The sequence below is a fragment of the Polyodon spathula genome, chromosome 1 (genome assembly GCF_017654505.1).
Source record: "Polyodon spathula isolate WHYD16114869_AA chromosome 1, ASM1765450v1, whole genome shotgun sequence".
NCBI lineage: Eukaryota > Metazoa > Chordata > Actinopteri > Acipenseriformes > Polyodontidae > Polyodon > Polyodon spathula.
The window spans coordinates 35976980-36000604 of NC_054534.1; the positions used below are offsets into that span (position 1 = coordinate 35976980).

General features: G+C 36.9%; 1 protein-coding gene across 2 annotated transcripts; it reads left to right on the forward strand.

Annotated features, from left to right (window-relative positions):
- Window positions 1-2246: 2246 nt before the first annotated feature.
- Window positions 2247-23319, forward strand: LOC121318069 (ferrochelatase, mitochondrial-like). 2 transcript variants are annotated; one of them, XM_041254325.1, is made up of 11 exons: window positions 2247-2385; window positions 3705-3828; window positions 5622-5741; window positions 7739-7887; window positions 11934-12068; window positions 13748-13854; window positions 14873-14971; window positions 17322-17429; window positions 19466-19630; window positions 21652-21711; window positions 22872-23319. In XM_041254325.1, exons 1-11 carry the CDS (start codon window positions 2346-2348, stop codon window positions 23004-23006), a joined length of 1242 nt encoding a protein of 413 aa, XP_041110259.1. In that variant the 5' UTR covers window positions 2247-2345; the 3' UTR covers window positions 23007-23319. The 2 variants fall into 2 exon arrangements, with proteins under 2 accessions (XP_041110259.1, XP_041110268.1); XM_041254334.1 differs by having other exon boundaries at window positions 2278-2385; window positions 3705-3839.
- Window positions 23320-23625: the final 306 nt, after the last annotated feature.

The following is a 23625-nucleotide window of genomic DNA, read 5'->3' on the forward strand; positions in this document are numbered from 1 at the left end:
CTGTGTTGCAAAAACGTTCTTCTTCAGCAGCTCTTGGAGATAATTAGCTCTTTCTTTGGCTCTTGGCTTTATAATGCAACTCAGTTACTGTGTAATAGTTTTCACGTTATAATTATATATAGTTATATTATATATAATATATATATATATATATCTATATATTATATATTATATATTATATAATTAGTCAATTATAGTACATTTTTACAGGCTTTTAATGTAAAGCTGCTAATATTTTTGTCATTAAGTTTTAAGCACGTTTGCACACTTTATTTATGATTAAACAAAGAAATACAGCACCCAAGCTCAGCTATCCCTGTGCAATTCTTTGAAAGAAGAAATAATAATTCCCCGAAGTACCTCCTTGTGAGGGTATATCCTTGACATGTACTGGAATTACCAAAGGTAGGAAGTGAGATGGTGTGTAGAACCATCATGTTGTCTTTAGAATTTTCTACCAACAAAGGCCAACAAAGCATTGGGCAGAGCTTGATAATAAAAAGAATAGCATGATACCCATACTGCTCTGTTAGTAAGCAGGATATATTGCAATCAAAATAGTGATAATACAGAGAATATTGTGCCCAGACATATTTTTGTAGGACTTATGAAATTATGTGATGAACATACACAAAGGAAATGGTATGGCATTTTAATATTGATCTGGTACACAAACATTATTTTTCAAGGAATGCAATATAATAGATACTGTAAAGCCACATTTCCAAGATAGGATGTGTAAGTGAAAGTCAATTTAAAGCTTTATGAATGATAACATACAAATCACATTGTGTACTTGTCCTGTTTTGGGATTGTGGCAGTTATTTGAATTTGATTTAATGTGTTTTTTACCAACTGAGAGCAAATGTTTAAAACTGAAAACTTTAATTGATAAAACACATGTTGTCTTTATTAAAAGATGTCACACCCAGCTACTTTAATGACACATTACAAAGCTAATGTTTATCAAATAAAAAAAAATAAAAAAATAAACAGTTAGGTCATGTCTCTTGTAAAGAATGTATCTTGCACTGCCTTTCTTTTTTTCAGCTTCTATGAATGAACATTATATATTCTGAATCTTTTAGTTTGTCTCATTAGTCTCTGTGTGTACTAATGTTGACAGTTGCCTGTAATTGATGTAATATTTACTGAATTCAATAATATAACTTTGGTGGAATGAACGGTTTCTACTGATTGCATTCCAGTTAGGGTTGCTACCTGGCCCCATAATTCCGGAACACTGTGAGATAGAACAGGATTTTGAAGTTGCCTTTAAACTGAAGGAAATCAACATGTGAATTGAGCCCTAAACCTTTGCTAAATTGATTCTGGTGATTAATTATCTTGAGGCAGCATGACAATACAATAATAGCTTTTAACAAATGAAATAAATAAGTACACATTCAATATTTATTTATTAATAGTTTTAAAAATATATATTTTAAAGTTTCTTTATAGTTTCTAATAGTATATCACCTTCTCCCACTGAAATCATTAATACTGAGCAGCTGTTCACTATTCTTGACACCAGATAGCGTGAACACTGGATCAGTGTTGTTATTTAATTGGGAGAGTCAATGTAAATTAGGGCTATATATTACTAATTAATAGGATATAAATAGCATCTTTTAAATATTGAGAACTGAAATATCATTATAAATAAATATCTTGAATAAACCTACACACACGTTTATTCGAGATGCTTTTTTTATTTTGTAAGATTTGTATTATCACAATGATTCAGATAATTAAGAAGCAGTATAAATTAAGCAAGTGCTTAGCGCTCAATTCACGCGTTTATTGCTTTCAGTTTAAGCGAAACTTAAAAACCAGGTCTCGTCCCAAAGTGTTCCGGAATTATGGGACCAGGTGGCAACCCTAATTCCAGACTGATGCAATCCGGTAGTAAATATTCAATTGTAGCAATACTGGTGTTAGGCGAAGGCGAATTTACATGCCTGTGACGTTATTATTTCTGCAACTGTCCAGTACGAGACATGCGTAGAATCGAGTTGATGATGATATCAGTGTCAGCGCAAGAAAGATCACGTGTCAGGCTACAACGACGTGCTGGGGTGGAACCAATCAAAACGATCCCGCCAGGACCTCTGTAAAGATAACATGTGAGAACCAGGAGGTCTGGTACATAAAAACTGCAGACAGTTGACCAATAATCCAGGAATTGGAACACTTGTCCAGAATAATAATATAATATATATATATATATATATATATTATATATAGATATATATATATTATATTAACAGGAAAAAAATACTTCTAAGAGGAACTTTTATTGTTGAAGTTATTAAAATCACGGGAAGATATTTTAGTAACACAACATGGCAGTTTTGGGAAGTGCAAGTCGGCTATTACGACAATGTAAGTGCACTGTACGCAATGCAAATGTAATTTGAAAACAGTGTTGTTGTTGTTTTTTTTTTTTTTTTTTGTCTGGTGTTGAGATCTTTGATCGTAGTAATCGCGTTGTGACATATTTTCTATCAGCATTGAAATGTCTTATTGTTTCTAACAATAAGATGTTTCTGCTGTAGTCTACAGTACCGAATGTTCGCTTTATTTACAACGGTAGTTTTGATTATGTTTAATATTTGGTAAATACGATGACCTTGAACTGACTTCCTTTAGTTAAAAAAAAAAAAAAAAAAAAAAAAAATATATATATATATATATATATATATATATATATATATATATATATATATATATGTCTTGTACTTTATTTATGTTATCAATGTGTTTTTCTGGTGTTATTGTTGCTAAGTGGATACAAACGCTTTTCCCCCATACACTGATTGTGAAAAATATAATTAGATATGCTATAATTAGATAAACACTTCGGGTATACCAACCATATCGGTCTTGCTGTGTAGTTACACAACCCGTTCATGAGAAAACTGCAGCTTGTATAACGAGCTGGAGTTTGTGTCATGCAGCAGTTGTTACTTAAAACGCTCCAATTTTAAATGTAACAATGTATTGAATGTTTGATTTTATTCTGCGCAGTAGAATATAATTTCTTTCACGTGTGAAAATACTGTGTTCCATAGATAGCTGGTTATTGTACTGTACTACAGCACAACTGCTAGCTACATGTTCCAAGCTGATTTTACACTGGAATACCACGAGTCAAAATGAATGGTCTACTAGGACTGTAATGCTATTGTAACGAAACGCAAAGGAACGAGACTGGAAGCAGGTTTACAGCAATAGAGTAGGGTCTTTTGTACAGTACAGGCAGCAAACAGATTCAGACGATTGTGAGCACAGTACTCAGCAACACTCCTTACTCAACCTGAGTGACTGGCAGGCTCTCTTTAAATAGCCCTACAGACATAGACACAACATTGTAAACGCTGTACCCAATTAGAAGTCCAGCCAGGTTATCTTCCTCTACCTCTAACAGGTACACCCCTCAGCCCCTTGTCCACCTTTCCCACACTGGTGAGAGGTCACCGCTGGTGGAAGGTTGCATCCATTAGTTTAGGTAGGGTGAGCTCTTTTGCAAAGCCCCGTGCATTGACCTCACATGTAAGTCCTGTGTGCCAGGCTGCCAGCAATTAATTGCCAGTGCCAAACAGTCTTGAGCAAGTCTGTAAGTTGTCTACTTTGCATTTGTGTCTACTTCTGTATGTCTCTTGTTCCTTTTGTGTCCTATTTGTGTCCTTTGTCCTTTACAGTTGTAAAGGGTAGCAGTGGCAGAACGCTGTGTGCCAGTAAGCCATCCCGATGGCAGTCCAGAGCAGCAGCAGTGACAGCAACAAAGCAGACAACAGCTGCCACACCACAGTCTCAGGAACAGAAGTATGTAAAAGGTGACAGTCAGGTCCATACTGATTGGGGCTCTGTGCATTTAAGAGGCTGAAATATTGGTCAGCTGAACTATTTGAGAATAAGTAATTTTAATAAAGTACATCTCTGCAGCTTTCACATATAGATATTCTACACTGAAATCTAATGCTCCAAAATAAATATGCTAAATTGATGATTATTTTTTTTATTATTATTAGAATGCTCAAACTGTGAAACACAGTGATCAGATAAAACTGCCTCATCTATTTGGTTGGTGTATAATTTTGTGTTACGCAGTTTTATTAAATGTGGATCTAGGGTACATGAATATTTTTCACCACTCATTTATAGGATGTAGGATTCAGTCGAGCCATTTTGTTTCAGTTCTATAGTATATATTATTTTCCATTTTGTTTGAGAACCAGTTGTAAAAGGTAAGTAGTCAGCCTTCTACTAATTATGAAGAACGTGTATGTATGCATGCATGGACAAAAAACATGCCATTTACCAATGGTTTTTAATGTTAAAATGTTACAGAACACTATGTTGTCTCCTGTGCTATACTTATCACAGCAATATGTTTTTCAACATTATATCGATTACATATATATCTATTTGTCAGTTAACATGGACCATTATTCCAGTATAGTATGAAACCGAACAGATACCCTTGCATAACTTTTAACGATTCTGGGCTCAAACTCCATGATATCTCATTGGCAGGTTCAAATAAAAGTTGCCCTTTTAAAGCCCAGCTGTCAGTGGACAGTAAAAACAAAACCCTCTAGGTAGAGAGCTTATCGCCATGTTTAGGGCTCGCTCTCTCTGTTTAGATTCTTTGATGCTCTTAACTGCCTCTGTCTTTGTGGTTCTGTTACTACACATCCCCACCACGACTTAGACAGGATTCAAGCTGAGAGGATGACATTAAATGCAATGTAATTCTCATGGGGCTTATTAAAAACTGAAATGGTATGAACTACCTTCTATGCATTGGAAAACTTTTAGTTGCACACTTGGGACGGGATAAAAAACATGCCAGACTTTTTTGGTTTGTTTGATAACCAAACCAACACACTTATCATATATAATCATCAACACAGGCAATTTAGCTTGATTTTAGGCCTAAGTGTAAAAAGTTGGCAGTATGTTAAGAATGAAAAGAAAAATTCCAGGTACGTTACTTTTAAACAGTTGTAGCAACATGTGGGGAGAGGGGACGTGAAACATTATATTTTTTTGGAACCCAACTACTTTAAGTGTTTAATAGTTATGGGTTTATTTTTAAAAGTTTAAAGAAATCCTGTTACAATAATACACCTCTCAAACAATTAAATGTGAAGAAGTAAAATAAGTATCAAGCAAGTAAGACGCATTTTAATATTTGTAATTGCACGTGTAGTCTGATTTTGTTTTATTATTTTTATACAGGTTTGTCCTGTATTTACAGCAGTTTCATTCTGCTCTAGTGCAAAACTAGTTAGTGTTCAGTTTTTCTGGAACTGTTGATGAATCATATTTTTTTCCATACAACTTCCAGTTACTGTAGTCAAGCAGGATTATGTTCAATTGTATTGAAGCACGACAGGGAGCCTGTGATTTAAAAAATGAAATTGACTGCACTTGGCTGAAATTAGCCTCAACAGCGAGGAAGTTTCTTTCACATGCTATGCCTGCTTTCCAAGTTACCTTACAGTGAATCATTTTATATCTTTCAATGTTTCAATGCCACATATCCATGTGTGTTGCTCAGTTTCTTTGAGCATGCGCACTGAAACTTTTGTATGTGCTTTGTCATTGAACAGGAAACCCAAAACTGGAATTGTAATGCTCAACATGGGGGGACCTGAGAAGATAGAAGATGTCTATGATTTTCTTTTTAGGCTTTTCATGGACAGGGATCTGATGACGCTTCCAGTGCAAAAGTAAGGAGGATACAAAGTACGGCTCGCAAAATTTGGGTAATAGTACTTGTTCTTCGGGCAGTCCATTGTAGACATTTGGTTGTACAAAAAAATGTCAAGTTGCCCATAATTAACCTATGGAGTGTGATTTGTACACTGTACTCAATATAGGTACAGTATCTCAGGGTTCATACACTTTTTCAACATCAAAATTCCATGCTTTTTCCAGATTTCCATTTGTTTTTCTCAGACTTGTGTTTTAGTTAGTTTCTACTAGTTTTTTGATAGTTATCCACATAGGCGGGCAGCCGCAGAGCATTATAGCTTTTTGATCCAGAGCAGAAGTTGCTCCTGGTTTTCTAAAAGTATTTGTCAGAATCTGTAGATGCATATCTAGCAAGAGACGATGCAGGTATGCAACAGAGAATTAAGATGTACAATATTTGAGAACTATGTTACATTATTTACAAAAAGAATATACAAAGTTTTAAACTGCAAGTATACTTGTGCCAAAATAGAATAGTATAATGGTACCAATAGTATACTAAAACCAGACAATTTTGGCACAAGTTTACTTGAAGTATATTACTTTTTTGTAGGGGATGATATTGGATTCTGATCCAGACTTCTTTATACCCTCTGTTAAATGTTGAACACTGGGAGGTGAAAAATAACAAAAATGAAATAACAAGTGTGCAAGTGTCTTGTATTAAACATACAAGTCAAATACTAAATACAGTACACCCTCGCTATAACAACCCTGTTTGGGTCCAAAGCCTTTTATTTGCTATAGTAAAAGGACAAACCAAAACGAACAATATAAGCTGCTTGAGTAAGTTAAGGAAATCACCTTGGATAAAGGCATTAGCTAAATTATTAATAATATTAGTACTGTTTTATTCTTTGATTTTCTTTATTATTACAGTGTTTGTCACTACTAGCAATAATAATAATAATAATAATAATAATAATAATAGCAGCAATGAGATTGTGAATACAAGTAGAATTACAAGTACAGTACCTATTTGTGGCATGCTGCATCCAGTATTCTGGCTGTATCCTATTCACTGAAGAACACAGTAGTTTCAGTTTTGTGTCAATTGCAAATGTTTAATCGAAATCTTAGTTCCTCATTAAAAAAAAAAAAAAAAGATAATCTTTAAAAAAAGATGCTTTGCCATGGCGGTTGCATAGAGCTGTACGAGCCAACATCAGCAGCAGTTTGATTTTTTTTCATTTATTTTTTAATCAATATTTAATCATATAATGAAGGCCTATAGCGAGGATGTAAATAGTATATCTACACTCGGCTGACGGTTTGGACCCGAGAAACAAGAAATCTCTGCCATGATTGACACAACATGATCAACATAACACATCGAATCAGAATCGAGTAAGAGCAGCACACACATAAAAAAGAGCTTTTTATTCATGCTGATATTTTTCAGTTTCCATTGTATTTGTAAAGAAGTAAGAGAGCTCATCTTTTAACATTGAAAGTAAATAACCAAGTAAAGTCTCTCTTATTTTATTTGTTTACGGTGGTTTATTGCTGATCCAGGAGACACAGCCAAAGGCTTCTGCAATACTGCAGTCTCAATAAGAGTCCACATTAATGGCATGCAAAAACAATAAAAGAGATTAACAATGCTACTCCACATTCTGCCTTGAATAAAATAACACACTGTTTCCAAGTAGCACCTATGTTGGAGGCTAACGACAAAAAGAGATTGTCAAACACATTGTAAATGACACAAACTGCGCCAATGTCAGTCATCCAGCTGCACAGAACAGTTTAATTGGGACAGCCTCTTATTCGGGATATATCTCACGCGGGGCGTCCCAGTAAAACAGCGCCGACAGTATTTTAATAACTAAAAGCAGGAGGCATGTCTCAAAGCATGTGTGAAGTATATTTTGCACTAATAATAATTAAAGTATGATATTTAATGCAGACTGCAGTGTCTTACTGCACTAGGTTATGATTTTTGTTTGTTTTGTTCTGTTGTAAATTGCAGTAAACTTGCACCATTTATTGCTAAAAGACGCACCCCAAAAATTCAGGAACAGTACAGCCGAATTGGCGGAGGCTCTCCGATTAAGATGTGGACGACTCTTCAAGGAGAAGGAATGGTGAAATTGCTGGATGAGATGTCTCCAGAGACAGGTATGTGTTGTCTTGCATCAGTTTTCTCTATTAACCCCCTACAAAACCACAAGGGCTTTTCACACTTGCCTGTTCGCCATGGGGCGATCAGACAAGCGCATTCACATTGACAGTTTCAACCCGGTGCGAACTCGCCCCTGCCAGAGACTAGGATTGAGAATTTTCAACCCAGGGTGAAACGTTCGCCTCGGGTTGAAAAATGAATTGTGAATGCAATTATATATATATATATATATATATGAAAATATGTAGTGTGAAACTATCACATCCAACCAGGGATGAATATCACCCCGTAGATTGCAGAGCAAGGCAAACGTGAGTGCAGGCAGGGCTGAACTCAGGGGTGAGTCACCCCGTGGCGACTGGACACGGGATTGGATGGTATAGTGTGAAAACGGCTATACACACAAAAAACAAAAACTGCCAGAACCTAAAAAACAGGAACAGTGTCCCATGGACCACTGCTGGCTCGAAGGTGACATTTCTGTAAAACCTGAACCTTTGAACGTGTAGTTGACAATACGCCCTTCGTAGAAAATGATAATTTGACGCTGGTCTACAGCTGGTTCCGGTAGGGTCTGTGTAACACCATATTAAAACCCAGGCGCCAAGTATAAGTAAAACACTAGAAAAGAGCTGCAGACGAGCAACAAATGATTACTGTCCACTACCAATTCACACAACAGCTAAGCTAGCTGGGGACAATAAAAGCCTTCGTTTTCTATAAAGAGAATATTGTCAACTACACATTGAAAGTTTCAAGTTTTATGGCGAAAACAATTTGAGTGATTGATTTTACTCATCTCGGGCTCCCTGTTGTGCTATTCTTCATTTTAGCACAGCATGCTTTAATGTACTTTCCTTGTCAGTTTGGTAAACTACCAAGTCAGATACAAACGGACTAGACTGGAGTTTCTTAAAGTAGAAAAAAGAAAAACATGGAAAGAAAGCCACTCAGTGGCCAGAGGATAATAGGTTTTCTAAAATGCCTGGAATAAAAGAAGCAATCTCAGTGGCTAACAAGTGTTCCGAGCTGTTTTGACAGGGTAGCGTCACTGGCAAGGCTTATTACTGTCAGGATGAGACTTGGACACAAGAAGCTGCAGTTTTAACACCAGAACAACCACTTTTATATGCATACCTAAAACAACCAAGACCGGTCAATTTTAATTAAAAACAACATAAATATTAAAATGAAAGGACAAACAATTTAATATAAGTCGTAGTTTTATTGAGGAAAGTCATATAAAGCATCTGCACAACCAAAACATTGTAAATAAACAGACATTTGAAACAAAATTTGTTTATATACAGACTACATAAAGCACAACCTCAAAAAATGGTAGAAAATTAAATAAACAGATATTTGAAAATACATGCATTTATATACAACTGAAACGATGTAAATAAATATAAAAAGATTCAAATAAATGGGTTTATATTGCCAACATAACAGCACATATACGCAATGGAAAACCATGCGTTTACACACAGACATACTATAGTCGAAATTACATGCATAAATAAACATTTGAACAGAATGAGCTTCATTTACAATCATTTACAAAGCCTAAGTGGTGGCACAAATCACACAGATCCTGCGCTTTTCAAAATATGGAGTGCACTTACCACACACTGTCTTTGCGCATTTGGCACAGCTATCAACAGTAACCCAGGCTTCTGCACCAAATGCTCCACAGTCATATACTAGTGCAATGAAAGCTTCTAATTCCTCCAAGGGCATTGACCAGGAATCATCTTGTAGTTGTCGATGGGCTTCTGCTTCAGTGCAGCATTGTATGTTGTGAAGTGTATGCATGTCAATCAATAGGTGAAAAGCACTCAATGCTCTTTCATCAATGTTGCATTTTGCATACTGGAACTTTCTTCAAAATGTTATGCTCACCCATTCTACTTGCGGCTTCAACAGAACGATTTATAGTATTCCAAACAGTACCATCATTACCAGCCTTGCATGCCAGGTGGTGCTGGCGCTACCACTGGAGAAGCAGCTGAATCAGGTGAAGTGGCTGACATCCTTGCAGGGGCTGCCACAAGATTGCTTCTCCCACTGGATCTCCTGCACCCTCGGTGTCACTGCTGCTGGAAAATTCATCTTCGCACATCCAGTCTGCTTCAGGGCTAGATTTGTCATTGTCCGTCTCTGCTGCATCAGAATCATTGTTTGGTAAAATGTGCAGTAATTCCAAACACTGCTTTGCTGTCCTGCATCTTCCATGATACATTTTCAATGTGTATTGGGATAACAATGAATTTCTTAGAAAAACGGGTGACTTGTGTAGTAACCAGAGTGCACACAGGCAGCCTGGCACTGTGAGCTGTCAAGGCTGATTGATGGGCTATCAGGAGGCTCATTGAAGTAGTAGAAATGTCAGCAGACTGCTCACTTGAGGAATGCAGACTGATATAATCAAACTTCAGTACATGGCGGCAAGTCCCGACTGATGAATACAAATAATACCGCAACGTTTCATTGTTATATGTTTTATATACATCGGTCAATTTGACCACACCTGGTCGGAATAGATATGACAGTATTATATCTTGCTATTTTTTTGCATCTATGCGATTCTTTCTTTGTCAGTGTATTTAGTGCATATATTTAGGAAAAGTCAGGAAAGCACAGCACTTTGTCTTAAACACATGCACCGCATCTTAAATTTTAATTCCAAAAACGGTCAGAATGACACCTTAGTCATTCTAGTGTTAAGTACTGTTGTGCATGTTTTAATAACAAACAAAAACACACTAACAAACAAACGGGAGCAGTGGCCAGAGTAAAAGTCTTAAACAAAACAATACTATACCCATAGCCTACAACACAACACAGTATAGCACAGCCCTCGACACCAACAACAACCTTAACACCAGCCCCCAACAGTTTTTTTCTTTTGCCACATTCCCACGAGTCTTCTGGCAGGGAGGAATTTAACCCCCTCCTGCCAACCCAATATTCACCAAACACACCCACACATTACATAGCCAGGGCTTCCAACCTGCCACAGCAGTGTAAAAGTGTCACCATACCAGCATAACTTGCAACTTTTAGAACCACTCAGACAGATTTACTTGACAATCCACTTTGGTAGGGTGGGAGGTGCCATTTTGTAAGCACAATTCTGCTTTTTAACATGCCTGGGCATGCAAATATTGAACCATATTTGAACACCCTGTTGTGTGTAATTAATATATACTCTGAAACAACTGTGATTTATGTGGCATTGTTCACTATTATTTTGGCCCGTATGGTTAAAAGGACATCCCTATTACATCTTGGGTCATTTACATAAATATTTTTGCTCAACTGGCCTAGTCTGGGTTCCCCACTTCTTTCTTTCTTTTTGTCCAGTCATTAGGTTAACTCCAGGAACCTCATTTAAATATAATACTTTTATAGTACAAGTATAAATTGTGTCCACACATTTGAAAAAAAAGTCTGAAGTACTAGACAGAAAACGAGTCATTCTGTCTGAATAAGTGAATAAGGCATTAGGCATGACTGCAAGGAGTTAGCAGTTAGCATTGCAGAAACGTTGGACCTCAGCATTCTGTCATTTAGTGATATACAGAAGCAGGGTGCTGGTGTCTCCTGGTGATTAGATAACAAGCACCAGTGAACGTTTGGGAGACTTCTGTGCAAGGTGGTCCATGGGGATTTCCTGATAAAGCAGGCAGGGTTTGTTTATAATCACTGCGCAGAAGGAGCTGATTCACCTCCTCAGTTATATGAGGAAAAAAAAAAAAAAAACTAGGGCAAGCGTATATCTTTACAATACATTGTATCTTGCTCGGTTTGGTTTCTTTTTTTCATTTTTTTTTTTTTTTACCTAAATTATAATTAGACTTTCAAATTATAATTAGACTTTCTATATTGTAGGATTTACTTGTGCCATTTTTAGAATTCTCCGTATGTTACTTGTCTTTTCAGTATTTCCAAAAATCTGTTAAAATAGCATAGGCCACACAAACAAGCTATATTGTCCTGCCCCTATACCTACTGATGGTCTGTTTTTCTCTCTTGGCAGCTCCCCACAAGTTTTACATTGGCTTCCGTTACGTCCATCCACTTACAGAAGAAGCCATTGAAGAGATGGAGAGGGATGGAGTGGAAAGAGCTGTAGCTTTTACTCAGTACCCACAGTATAGCTGTTCAACAACAGGTAACATGAGCCCTATCTGCCAGTATTGTGTGTAAAATCATACACCATAAACACAATACTCCTTAACTAAAGCAGGTTACAGGTATATCGCTGTAGAAAATACTGCCCAACTCTTATTTTTTTTAAATTTTAGATCCCAAAGATTGCCATGACTTAAACGATTTAGTACCATCAGCTACTTGCTCTAGCGGGCGTCTGTTAGACGGTAGGTGCCCACTGGAACATGGCAGCATCAGCTGAACCAAATAAAAAAATGATTCCATGCAAGTGCCAGTTTTTTGTTTTGATTGCAGTAATGAAAGCTCAGGTCACATCTACTGGACAGCATATACTAAACCAAGATACAGTTGGTCCAAATGTATTTTATTACCAGCCAGCCAATCACGGGTGAAAGCAATCCGTTCCGTACCCGCAACTGCCAAGGCAGCCAATCACAGCCTGTCCGCTTGAGTGGAGCTCAGACAGCATCTTTCAACAACAACAAACCGACATGGACAATTCATTGTTATTGCTCCATTCAGATATCTGGCACTGTTGAGGCAAACTATGAGCAACTTTGACAAGTACAAGGTTATTTGATAACTAGGTAAGTGGTTTTTTTAAAGAAAATAATGAGAACAATTATTTTCTGATGGCGATAGTGCCCTCTCGATGCAGTCTCTAAAATGTTGTAGTTGACCACGACTTTCATTAGCACTGTTGCATTATTATTATTATTATTATTATTATTATTATTATTATTATTATTATTAATAATACACTTTAAAACCTAGATTTACCTTGAAGTAGTAATGATTTGTTGGGTAGCCTTCCGCTGAGAAGTTTAAGGAAAATAGTCCCAAAAATGTTCGTAAAGGGTAATATGCATAATTAGAGCAAAAAAACAAAATTTTACTTGTCAGAGCTGCTTATAGTTTCAGGACAGTGGTAGATATCTGAATGGAGCAATATTACTTAACTGTCTGTGTCTCGGTTTGTTTTTGATGCTGAGCACCACTCGGTTGTGATTTTGCTGATTCGGCAGTTATGGTTATAGGACTGGTTGCTTCAGTCGGTGCAAAGTATTGATAGGCTGGTTTTGGTGGATAATAAAATATATTTGGACCAGTTGTGTCTGTTTCGTATTTGCTGTCCAATAAATGTGATAAAGTCGGCACTTGCACGGGTTGATTTTAGGTTTTGATTTACAATTGATGCTGTGACTTTCCAGCGGGCATCTACTGTATTGAGTAATAACAGCGTGGCTGACCTCCATAAAAAGCAATGGGAGATTAGTGTCCAGATGCGGTTTAATTCTGCATAATGGCAGCATGTGTTTTGAGTTTTCCTTTCTTTATAGTAAGCCACAGTTTAAATGAATACGCTCCTCGAGTCCTGCAGATCCAATGTTCTGTTTGGTTTCTGAGCCTGACTACCACTGAACATTGGGCCTGTGTGATTTTTCCATTCCTCTGGGCATGTTGTGGTATTAGTAGAGGAAAATTGTGCCTGCAGCTCAGCTTTGGTTGCATAGTAACGGAAACCCTGGGGGGAACTAACAAAATAAAATAACAGGAAATCATTCAATCTAAAGTGATAATTAAAAGCCATATGGTGTGTGTGTTTATTTATTCATTCATTCATGTATTTATCAGAACTCTTTTTAAAAAAAAGATAACATTGTTTTTTTTGGTTTATAGGTAGCAGTTTAAATGCAATCTACCAATACTACAACAATAAAGGGGAGGAACCAAAGATGAGGTGGAGTGCAATTGACAGATGGCCCACGCACCCTCTTCTTATTGAAGTAAGACATGAAGTTATAAGAACAAAAGTTACAAAGCGATGACAGGCGTCAAGGATGAAACCTGTCTGGATTCTATAGTCACAGAATCAAGCACCAGTGGCACAGGCTTGTGACATCACAATGAATGGTTTGCTCCCTTAATGGTGAATCTTAACTAAGATTACCGACACCACCTGCTAATTTTCATATAAAAAGGCTAATTATAGCTGAGATGTGTAATTACAATGGCTGTGACTGTGGATTGAGCAATTTTATTTTACAACAAGCATTGAAAGATATAACATCAAATAACTTATTTTTATATTCATTGGTGCAGAGTGATTTAAAAAAAAAAAAAAAAAAGCACCTTTCCAAATCATGCCGCTTTGTTAGCAGATCCAAGGAAAGTAATTTTCCAAAATAATTTAGGTTTAAACATACTTTCTTTTCCATAATGTTTCTTGTTATACAAATAGAATTATCCATGAACATTCACAGAGTGCTGTTTTTTCACTCCTGAGGATAGCCCTAAATAACCCACTCAGTCCCTTCGGAAGCTCCTGGGTTATTCTTGGAGTAGCTAGTTAGCTGTGAACGTTCATGGTGTATCCACTGTATTCTTCACTGGTCTGTGACACATTTCATATTGCCAAAATTATGTTGCCTTTCAGACTGCAACCCCCCCCCCCACCCCACAAGTTTATCCATCTAAGAAAATAGATGTTGTATTTATAAATTCAAGGTGACAGAGCACTGGGCTGTTTGTACAGAAGTTCATGCTCCCCCTTGTGGTAGTGTTTGTGTTTATTGCATATTCAGAAAAGGATAAACTTCTGGATGGAGCCCACACAGCTTAATAAGATGAGTGATTTTTAGTTTTTGTTTTAAGTAGTTAGATGTTTGTGAAACTGTTCAAGACTCTGCATGGTTATAACAAGGAAGTTAATAACCATTTTACTTTAGTTAAAGAGTATAGCAACTGCAAAGCAACAGGTGCCAGAAAGATTCCTGATTCCTTTTTCTTCCTTTTTTTTCTCAGTGTTTTGCAGATCATGTACAAAAAGAGCTAAAGAAATTTCCTGTTGAAAAACGTAACGACGTGGTCATTCTCTTCTCTGCTCATTCATTGCCCATGTCTGTAAGTATCAGTTTCTAACTGCATCATTAGCTGCTCTAGAAAGGGATTCGGAAGTGTGTAGGTAGTTGATACAGGGGGTTTTCGATAGGGATTTAGATTAATTTCGCCAGTTCTTGTTTGTTGTTGTTTCAACATGTAATGCAAAGTGAAAGAGAGAAGAACCTCCCGTTGGTTAACTAAGGCTGATTTTATTAGGAGTTGTGAGCTACTGTATTTTAATATGAACTTCATTTAACAGTTGGGTTTTTTGTAAATTCATATATTGTCTTTTGGCAATAAATAAAGTTGCAGGTTATTTTCCACCTGTGTTAATGGGCAGCATGGGCATGTTTGTAATTTATGCATACACTTGCACTGGTAAGATACTATCATAAATCCACTGCAAAACATTGCTTTTGAATGCAAGACTAAAATATGCTATATGTCCTACTTTCCAGACTATCTGTACACATACTCCACTGGGGTACTGGGTAAAGTGTACCAGATACGTTAATGTGGTTATTTTGTAGAACTGGCGCGGAGAGCTGTCATATATCTGTCTAATGTTGGGTGGTGACATAAAGGTGCTTTTAAAACATGAAAATACAATTCATAAAAACAGGTGTGAAATATAGAAAATACAGTGCGATGAAAAAGTATTTGCCCCCTGTCTGATTTTCTGCATTTTTGCATGTTTTTCACATTGAATTTGGTCAGATCCTTTTTGTGGGTTGTAGTAGTATATAGAGGGAGTCTGAGAGAAAAAATGGCACCAAAGTTTGGTGCTTCTTTCATTTGTTTTGGTGTCATTTGGTGGCATGCAATCTTCAGGTGTTAAAAAGTTACTCAACCCAGTTAAAGGGATAATTAGTGTCAGCTGTTTGAATACTTTGATTAACAATCAGGCCTGATTTGGGCCAGCCCTGCCCAATATAAATCTGACTAACTTTGGCCCTTACCTTCAGAGTGAAGTTGTCAGCACACAGGTTCTAGAGGCACATCGTGCCACGATCAAAAGAAATTCTTGAAGACCTCTTGAAAAACAGCTATTTCTAAGGCTCTGGGGCTCCACCAAACCACAGTCAGAGCCATATTGTCCAAATGGAGAAAGTTTGGGAGAGTAGGGAATCTTCCCAGGAGTGGCCGTTCTGCCAAAATCTCTCCAAGACCAAGGTGTAAAATTATCCAGGAAGTCACAAAGAACCTTAGAACAACATCCAGAAATCTGCAGGCCTCTCTCACCGCCTCTCTCAAGGTCAGTGTTCATGACTCGACCATCAGAAAGACTCTGGGCAAAAATGGGTTTCATGGCAGAATAGCAAGATGGAAACCACTGCTCACTAAGAAGAACATGAATGCTTGTCTCAACTTTGCCAAAAAGCACCTGGATGATCCTCAAGAGTTCTAGAACAATGTTCTATGGACAGATGAGTCAAAAGTGGAACTTTTTGGCCAACATAGGCCCTGTTATGTCTGACGAAAACCAAACACTGCATTCAACAGTAAGAACCTTATACCAACTGTCAAGCATGGTGGTGGAAGTGTCATGATTTGGGGATGCTTTGCTGCATCAGGACCTGGACGATTTGCTATCATTGAAGGAACAATGAATTCTGCTCTGTATCAGACAATTCTACAGGAGAATGTCAGGTCATCCGTCCATGTGCTGAAGCTGAAGCTGAAGCGCAGCTGGGTCATGCAGCAAGACAATGATCCGAAACACACAAGCAAGTCTACATCAGAATGGTTGAAGAACAAGAAATTTAAAGTTTTGGAATGGCCTAGTCAAAGTCCAGACCTAAACACCATTGAGATGTTGTGGCAGGACCTGAAACGAGCAGTTTATGCTCGAAAACCCACAAATGTCACTGAGTTGAAGCAGTTCGGCATGAAGGAGTGGGCCAAAATTCCTCCATGGTGCTATGATCAATAACTACAGGAAGCATTTGGTTGCAGTTATTGCTGCTAAAGGTGGCATAACCAGATATTGAGTCTAAGGGGGCGATTACTTTTTCACACAAGGGCATTGGGTGTTGCATAACTTTCTTTAATAAATAAATAAGTATAAAAATGTTGTGTTATTTATTCACTCATGGTGCCTTTTATCTAATATTAGATTTTGGTTGAAGATCTGATAACATTCAGTGTCAAAAATATGCAAAAATGCAGAAAATCAGGTAGGGGGCAAATACTTTTTTACGGTACTATAGCTTAATGTACTACAGTACTTGAGGGAGCAGTGGCATTGTGCTTATTGCATTTTGCTATTTCTGTTCAGTTGGGTGTCCTCATTGAAGAGATGTGTAGAGCTGGGAGGTTCCACGGTTGTATTTTCTCTTGTTCTTCTCTCAGTGTTTTGCCTTTGTTGTAGGTGGTGAATCGAGGGGACCCTTACCCTCAGGAGGTGGGCGCCACTGTCCAGCATGTCATGGAGAAGCTGAACCACTGTAACCCCTATAGACTGGTGTGGCAGTCCAGGGTAACGTTTCCCAAATCCATTGTCATAATCTTACAACGCTAAATGTTTGTGTTGTTTAACAGATCCAGTATTTAAGCAACACACGTGTCTGCAAATAATTGAATTTCCACTGTAGTTTGTAGCTACTATAGGAATGGGAGCATAAAATGAGAATAATTTAACTTTAGTTATTCATTTATTAGTATTCAGTTAACAGAAGGGACCTGTAAGTAATGTTCAGTTGATTTCAAGCTAAAATAGTTTTTGTTCCTTTTTTAAATAGAATTAATGTAATTTTACCACGTCAACAATTAAAAATAATTTAAAGAAGTCTATCGCAGGTAACAGTTTCTTCCAGTTTTACCTCCTATTTTGTTATTGAGTGTTTGGAGTTGTGGATTCATCCTATTCATCTATAAGGCACTTGAAATAGTTGCTTGGCACTCTAGTATTAACCAATACATACAACCTTGGCCTATTTAAGTTCACACTTCCTGAAATGTATGTTTTTATTATTTGAGTGGAGAATAAATTGTTTGCCATTAGGACCAAAAAAACGCTTTGGTCATTCATTTTGGTTAGTCAACATGATTGCGTTTCAGACATTATAAAGGTTATTTCACTGTAGCTGTAGGTTTGTGATAATTAACTTTCCTATGATAGAAAATAGTTATGTGATGCCATCTAGTGGATATGGTAGTTTATTACAGCCTGGTTACTGTAGTGCAAGAACACTTATTTTGCTTTACAAAGAAAATGAAGAAATGTATGTCCTGAACCATTAGCAAGCATTAGGAAATAAATCAGTGATTGGTCAGTATGGGACCTCTAGTAAAGGATCTTGAATGTTATCCTTCAAACGATTTAATCTCTGTTCCAAATCAATCCGCGGGAAAAAATAAATAAATAAAAAAACGATTGACCCTTTTCTGCTGTTCTAGTACGTGCCCTTTCTAATGTTGTCTTTTAAATAATGTAGACCTAAAGGCTGCTTCCCTGGTGTCCATTACGTTCAATCTGCCTATTTAAACTGAGTTTAGCACATAAAGTGAAAAAAATAATTGAATAGAGTTTGAGTCAGCGGCAATGCAGTAACCACAACAGCAGGAATAGCACCTAGTCTCTGGTTTGAATGGTAACTTATAAAAGTCAAACAACTAGATGCAGACTGATCGCACAATCAGCATTAACATGATTGGCTACTACCTGTTTTTAAATACTGCATTTTTATTTTTATTTTATATTGAGACCTAACTTAAACACTGAAACTTACATACAAGAACCTGGACTCAAAGCCTACTTCCTTTACTTTTTATTCTTTCTATATTTTCGGTAGATAAAAACATACCGTTAACAAAGCATGTTCTTCGTGGCGGACTTGTAAATGCACGAGGCGGGCCTTACCAGACAATAAAGCCCTCCTCTTGTGGCTCTGCTGCTTACATTAAAGCACAAGAAACTGTAACTGCAGATACAGGTCCCGAATCACCAAGCCATTTTAAAGAGTGTTTTGTACATTTTATTCATTTAACTTCTCCAGACTTGTCTTCTTTAATAGTCACAGAAGCACACCCATATTCAAAAAGACACTCTATAAAGCAGCATTCTTTAATGCACAAAGCCCATTATTTCATTATTACTGTAGTTCTCTTTTAATTCTACATCTGCCAAATCTATTTTGGGTACAAAATGGTATTATTGTTAAGAATTGACATACTGTAATTGCAGCAAAGAAATGCAAAAACAAATAAGCCAGCCATCAAAAGTAGCATTTTAACCGCATTTGGACCTTTGCCATGTTATGATGAAACTTGGTAACTGCCCATTTTTTGAGAGAAGTGATTTGAAAGTATCAAAATTTAGGGGAATAAGCAGAACCACTGTCTGTCTGTCTTACTTTTTTACATTTATCTCTAGAAGTGCTTATTCTGTTGACATAGGCGCAGTTTCTATTTCACTCTTTGTAAGGCATAACTTCTTAATTCATGTGTTGATACAATGCAGTTTACAGTGAGCGAGGGGAAAATGACGGTTTGTGTTTTGTTTTCATGACTCAGGTGGGTCCCATGGCCTGGCTCGGCCCTCAGACAGACGATACGATTAAAGGGTTGTGTGAGAGAGGGAAGAAGAATATCCTCTTGGTCCCAATAGCTTTCACCAGTGACCACATTGAAACACTGCATGAGCTGGACATTGAGTATTCACAGGTGCTGGGGAAGGAGGTGAGTGGTGACGTATTTTCCACCAAGCAGAATGTACAAAACATACTACGATAGGCAAGAAGGTTTCATAAATACTGAAAATATTTTCAAACTCTATGGACGTTTTTGAAGGACTAACAGTCGGACTAACAAACCAAATTTGCCATAGCAGGGATTCTCAAACTTTCTTGGCTCTAGGCTCCCCATGACGGGCATCCTGACTAAGCACCTCCACCCAGAATTTTGATTTTGATCCCTTTAGTGAGAGAGGCTGTTTGTTTGTACAGGTAGAAGTATTACTGTTTTTGTCATGTTCAGTGTTATTTCCCTGACGTTTGAGAAATCTCTCCAGAATGACTGCACTCGGTTGTTCTACACCGTCTGACTGCAAATGCAATGTAAACCTGCCTGTGAAGGTAAACAGGAGCAATATTTATTTTCTTTATATAAGGGGAAGCAAATATATCAAGAACTTGTACCATAAAAACATACACTGGTATGTTAGCATGTATTTAAAATGTAATGCTAGAAATACATTCATATAATTTCCATCCACTCACTCCATTTTGTTGTACAGTGGTACATATTGTTGGCGCATTGAGCTGACGTTAATGTTACATTCAAAATAACCCCAAGCACCTAACAGCAGTGTTCATGTAAATTAATTGATCCCTCAGTCTGGGAAACATTGCTTTGTCAGGGTCATTTGGGAGTGAACATTTTTTTTCTATGTGTTGCAGTCCTCCAGGGTCCATTGGACCCCTGTCCTTGCACACTGTGAGCTTGCATTATGCTTTACATGCAGCACAAAAATCATTTGTCTACTGAAGTTTATTCCATCAAGTATTTGCATTGTAAAGAGCTTTGAGATGCTTTAGGCATAGAACAATGAAAAATAGAACAATGCAAATCTATTATTTGTTGATTTATAAAAAGCTGAAAACATTGTAAATGTCCCTAAAAGTGACATTGGATTGACATAGACTCTCAGGTTTCTGGTCTGCTCAATGGCAAATGTGCTTAGCAGTATTCTGCGTTTCCGTTGGCCGATACAGCTTGCAAAGCCCTTCTCCCTTCCAGTGGGGACCTATGGGGAAGTAGCAAAATCTCAGCCGAGATTGTTTTTCACAACCAAGCAGGATTTCACCTTCTGTCCCAGAGAGGAGTCTAACCTGCGGTGGAGTGCTTCTTTTAGACTGGTGTCTAGACTTGAGTGAACCTCCTGACCTCCTGATCCAAGGGCTCATGTGCTAACCGCAAATCTATTCTGTTGGTGCCATGCAGGGTGAATGGCACACTCCGCATTGATTTGTATTGTGTTTTTCTTTTTCTTCTTCTTTTTTTTTTTAATAGTTTAATACTGCTTCAGCATTCAGGTGTGTGACATGGTTTGCCTAAAATATGTGATTAAATGCAGTTAAAGGAATTCACACTGCTAACAGGTGTCCAAAAAAAAAAATAGAAGGTTTGGTGCAATTGTTATTGATAAGTATTTCATTCAAGTATAAAAGTGTGATGGATCAAAGTTTTTGCTTGCTGTCTTAGTAGTTGTAGTATTCCCTAAATGCTGCAGTCTTCAAAGGTACATTAACAATAAAATTGTTCTTGCAATCTGATGACACTGTCAAATCTGGCATCTTTTAGGACAATCTACACTAATTTGTGTGATTTAGATAATGCCTCAGTGTAAATGTTGTAATAGATTTAGGCAATGTTGTAAAGCTAAATGCATTTTATTTTGAGAGGAGCTGTAAAACTAGCAAGAAACAAGTAAGCAAGAAGTAAGAACGGGATCAATTACAAATTATTATTCTACTGTTAAAATGATTCACCTCTGAAGAAAATTGCCTTTTTCTTTGTTAAATACAGCTCCACTGTGTGTGATTTAAAACACTTACAGTTTTATTTAAACTGCTCAGATCCAGGTGCAGGTTTTGTTTGTTTGTTTGTTTGTTTTTAAAGAGATAAACTGTTTAAGAGACATGTATCAGGAAAACCTGGATCTTCAGCAACTAAATATTTGATTTACTTTGTGTGTTCAGTGCGGTGCAGAAAATATCAGAAGAGCAGAATCCCTGAACGGAAACCCATTGTTTTTTAAGGTATGCCTGATACAATTGACTTCAATTCATTTTGTTTAAGATTTGCAGTGTATTGTCTCTCCAGAACTATTGATTGGGTTTTTCCTGCGGTATATGTAGCTGTTTGTCCTGTTTTTTTTTTTTTTTGCTGACATCAAGTATTAATATATTATGAGTTTCCTTAAAGTTCAATTCAACTAAGCTTTCAGAACAAAACAGTCATTAGCACCAGCCTTCGAGCAATTAACTGCAAGTTCGTTGCATAATGCACTCCAGGCTGCTAAGTTTAGTACAGTCAGCAAATCGTTCCATTGGAAAAACTTAAAGGTTTTTCAAAATACGCATTTCATTTCAAGAGTTTAAAGCGTTACAAAATTGAGATTCAATGTACCATACTATTCAACTGTCGATACTAAAAAAAATAGCAACTGTCTCAATGAGTTTTTGAGGCAGTCTACCAAACATTTGATTTGGAGACTGATTCTTAGGGAGCATTTGTATTATTATTATTACAAAAAAAATGTAATTGGTAAATTCTTTATTAGTAGCATTTTTCTGTTTTTTTTTTTTTTTTTTTTAAAACATTTTCCCTGTTCCCGTCTAGTTTCCTGTATGTATCAGCTCAGTAATGCACTGTGTACTGATCATTTGTCCTCCAAGCATCTCACCTATCACCTGAAAAACATTTCCTGTAAAATGATCTCAATAAACCATTTCGCTATTTTAGTTTAAAAGCACTATACATTATACACAAGAACAGCTGGCTTGTTGTAACGTTTACTGTATTATGAAGCCACTAAATCAATCTCAGGGTTCCAGCTGACTCTAAACCACTTGAACTTCACTCTCACTGGTTATGACGTCAGTTGAAACCCTTTGATTGAATTAGTGGCTGATAATTCAAATGAAAAACAAACACAGCTGTAATCCCAGGAGGTGGAGACTACTTTAGCGAGAAGCTTCCTCAGCATTAATCCTACAAAATATTGCACGTGGAAATTGAACTGACACCGAAATGGGATAGAGAAATGTGAACTTGTTAAGACTGCGAAAATCATTACCAGTGCTGAAGAACAAGTTTTAGTTAACAGAATTACTCGTCCGCTGAATAGTTTTGGGCATGTGGGGCTTGGACTTCTTTCTCAGTATGTGCACTGATCTTTCTCAAATCTCTGTTGCAGGCACTTGCTGATTTGGTACAAAGTCACCTGAAGTCCAAGGAGGCATGTTCGAGACAGCTACCCCTGCGCTGCCCGCTCTGTGTTAACCCAGTGTGTGGACAGACTAAAGCTTTCTTTGCCAGACAGAAACTCTGATTGCATTCTTAGATCTGTGAAACAAGTTGCACTCAAAAGAAAATACTTCCAAAAGGAAATTGCAAGCATATTTGAAATTGACATGCCATCTCAGCTAAGGCAGATTCATAGAGATTCCAATGCTTTTTTTTTTATTTTTATTTGCCGGAAGTGTCTTGTCATGGTGAAAATCTTTACATTTTTTAACTTACTTGCAAAATAATGAGCAGAAAGATGCAGTATACTTGCCTCTGGTGCTTTAATTGGTAGATCAGTAGATAAAATTGTAGTCTTGGTAAAAAATATGTATTTCCTGTTTTTATTTTAGATAACACTATGTAACACAATTTTGGTTCCTGGGTAGTAAGTGTTATTTCCTAATTGCTTATGCCTCAAAAGTATAGAAAATGGCTATTACTCCCCACAAACTTTGCTTTTGTGACCAGGACAGTGATATTTCAAAATATCACTATTTCCAATGGGAAAATGGGAAAATGTATGTCTCTTCGTTCACATAAAGTCAGAAAAAAACAACATAGGAATCCAAATTAGCATGCATTTATACTAAAGTAATACAAAAATGACTACAAAAGATTTAGAAGTGAGTAGTTTTTCGAGATTTACAATTATACAGTAAATA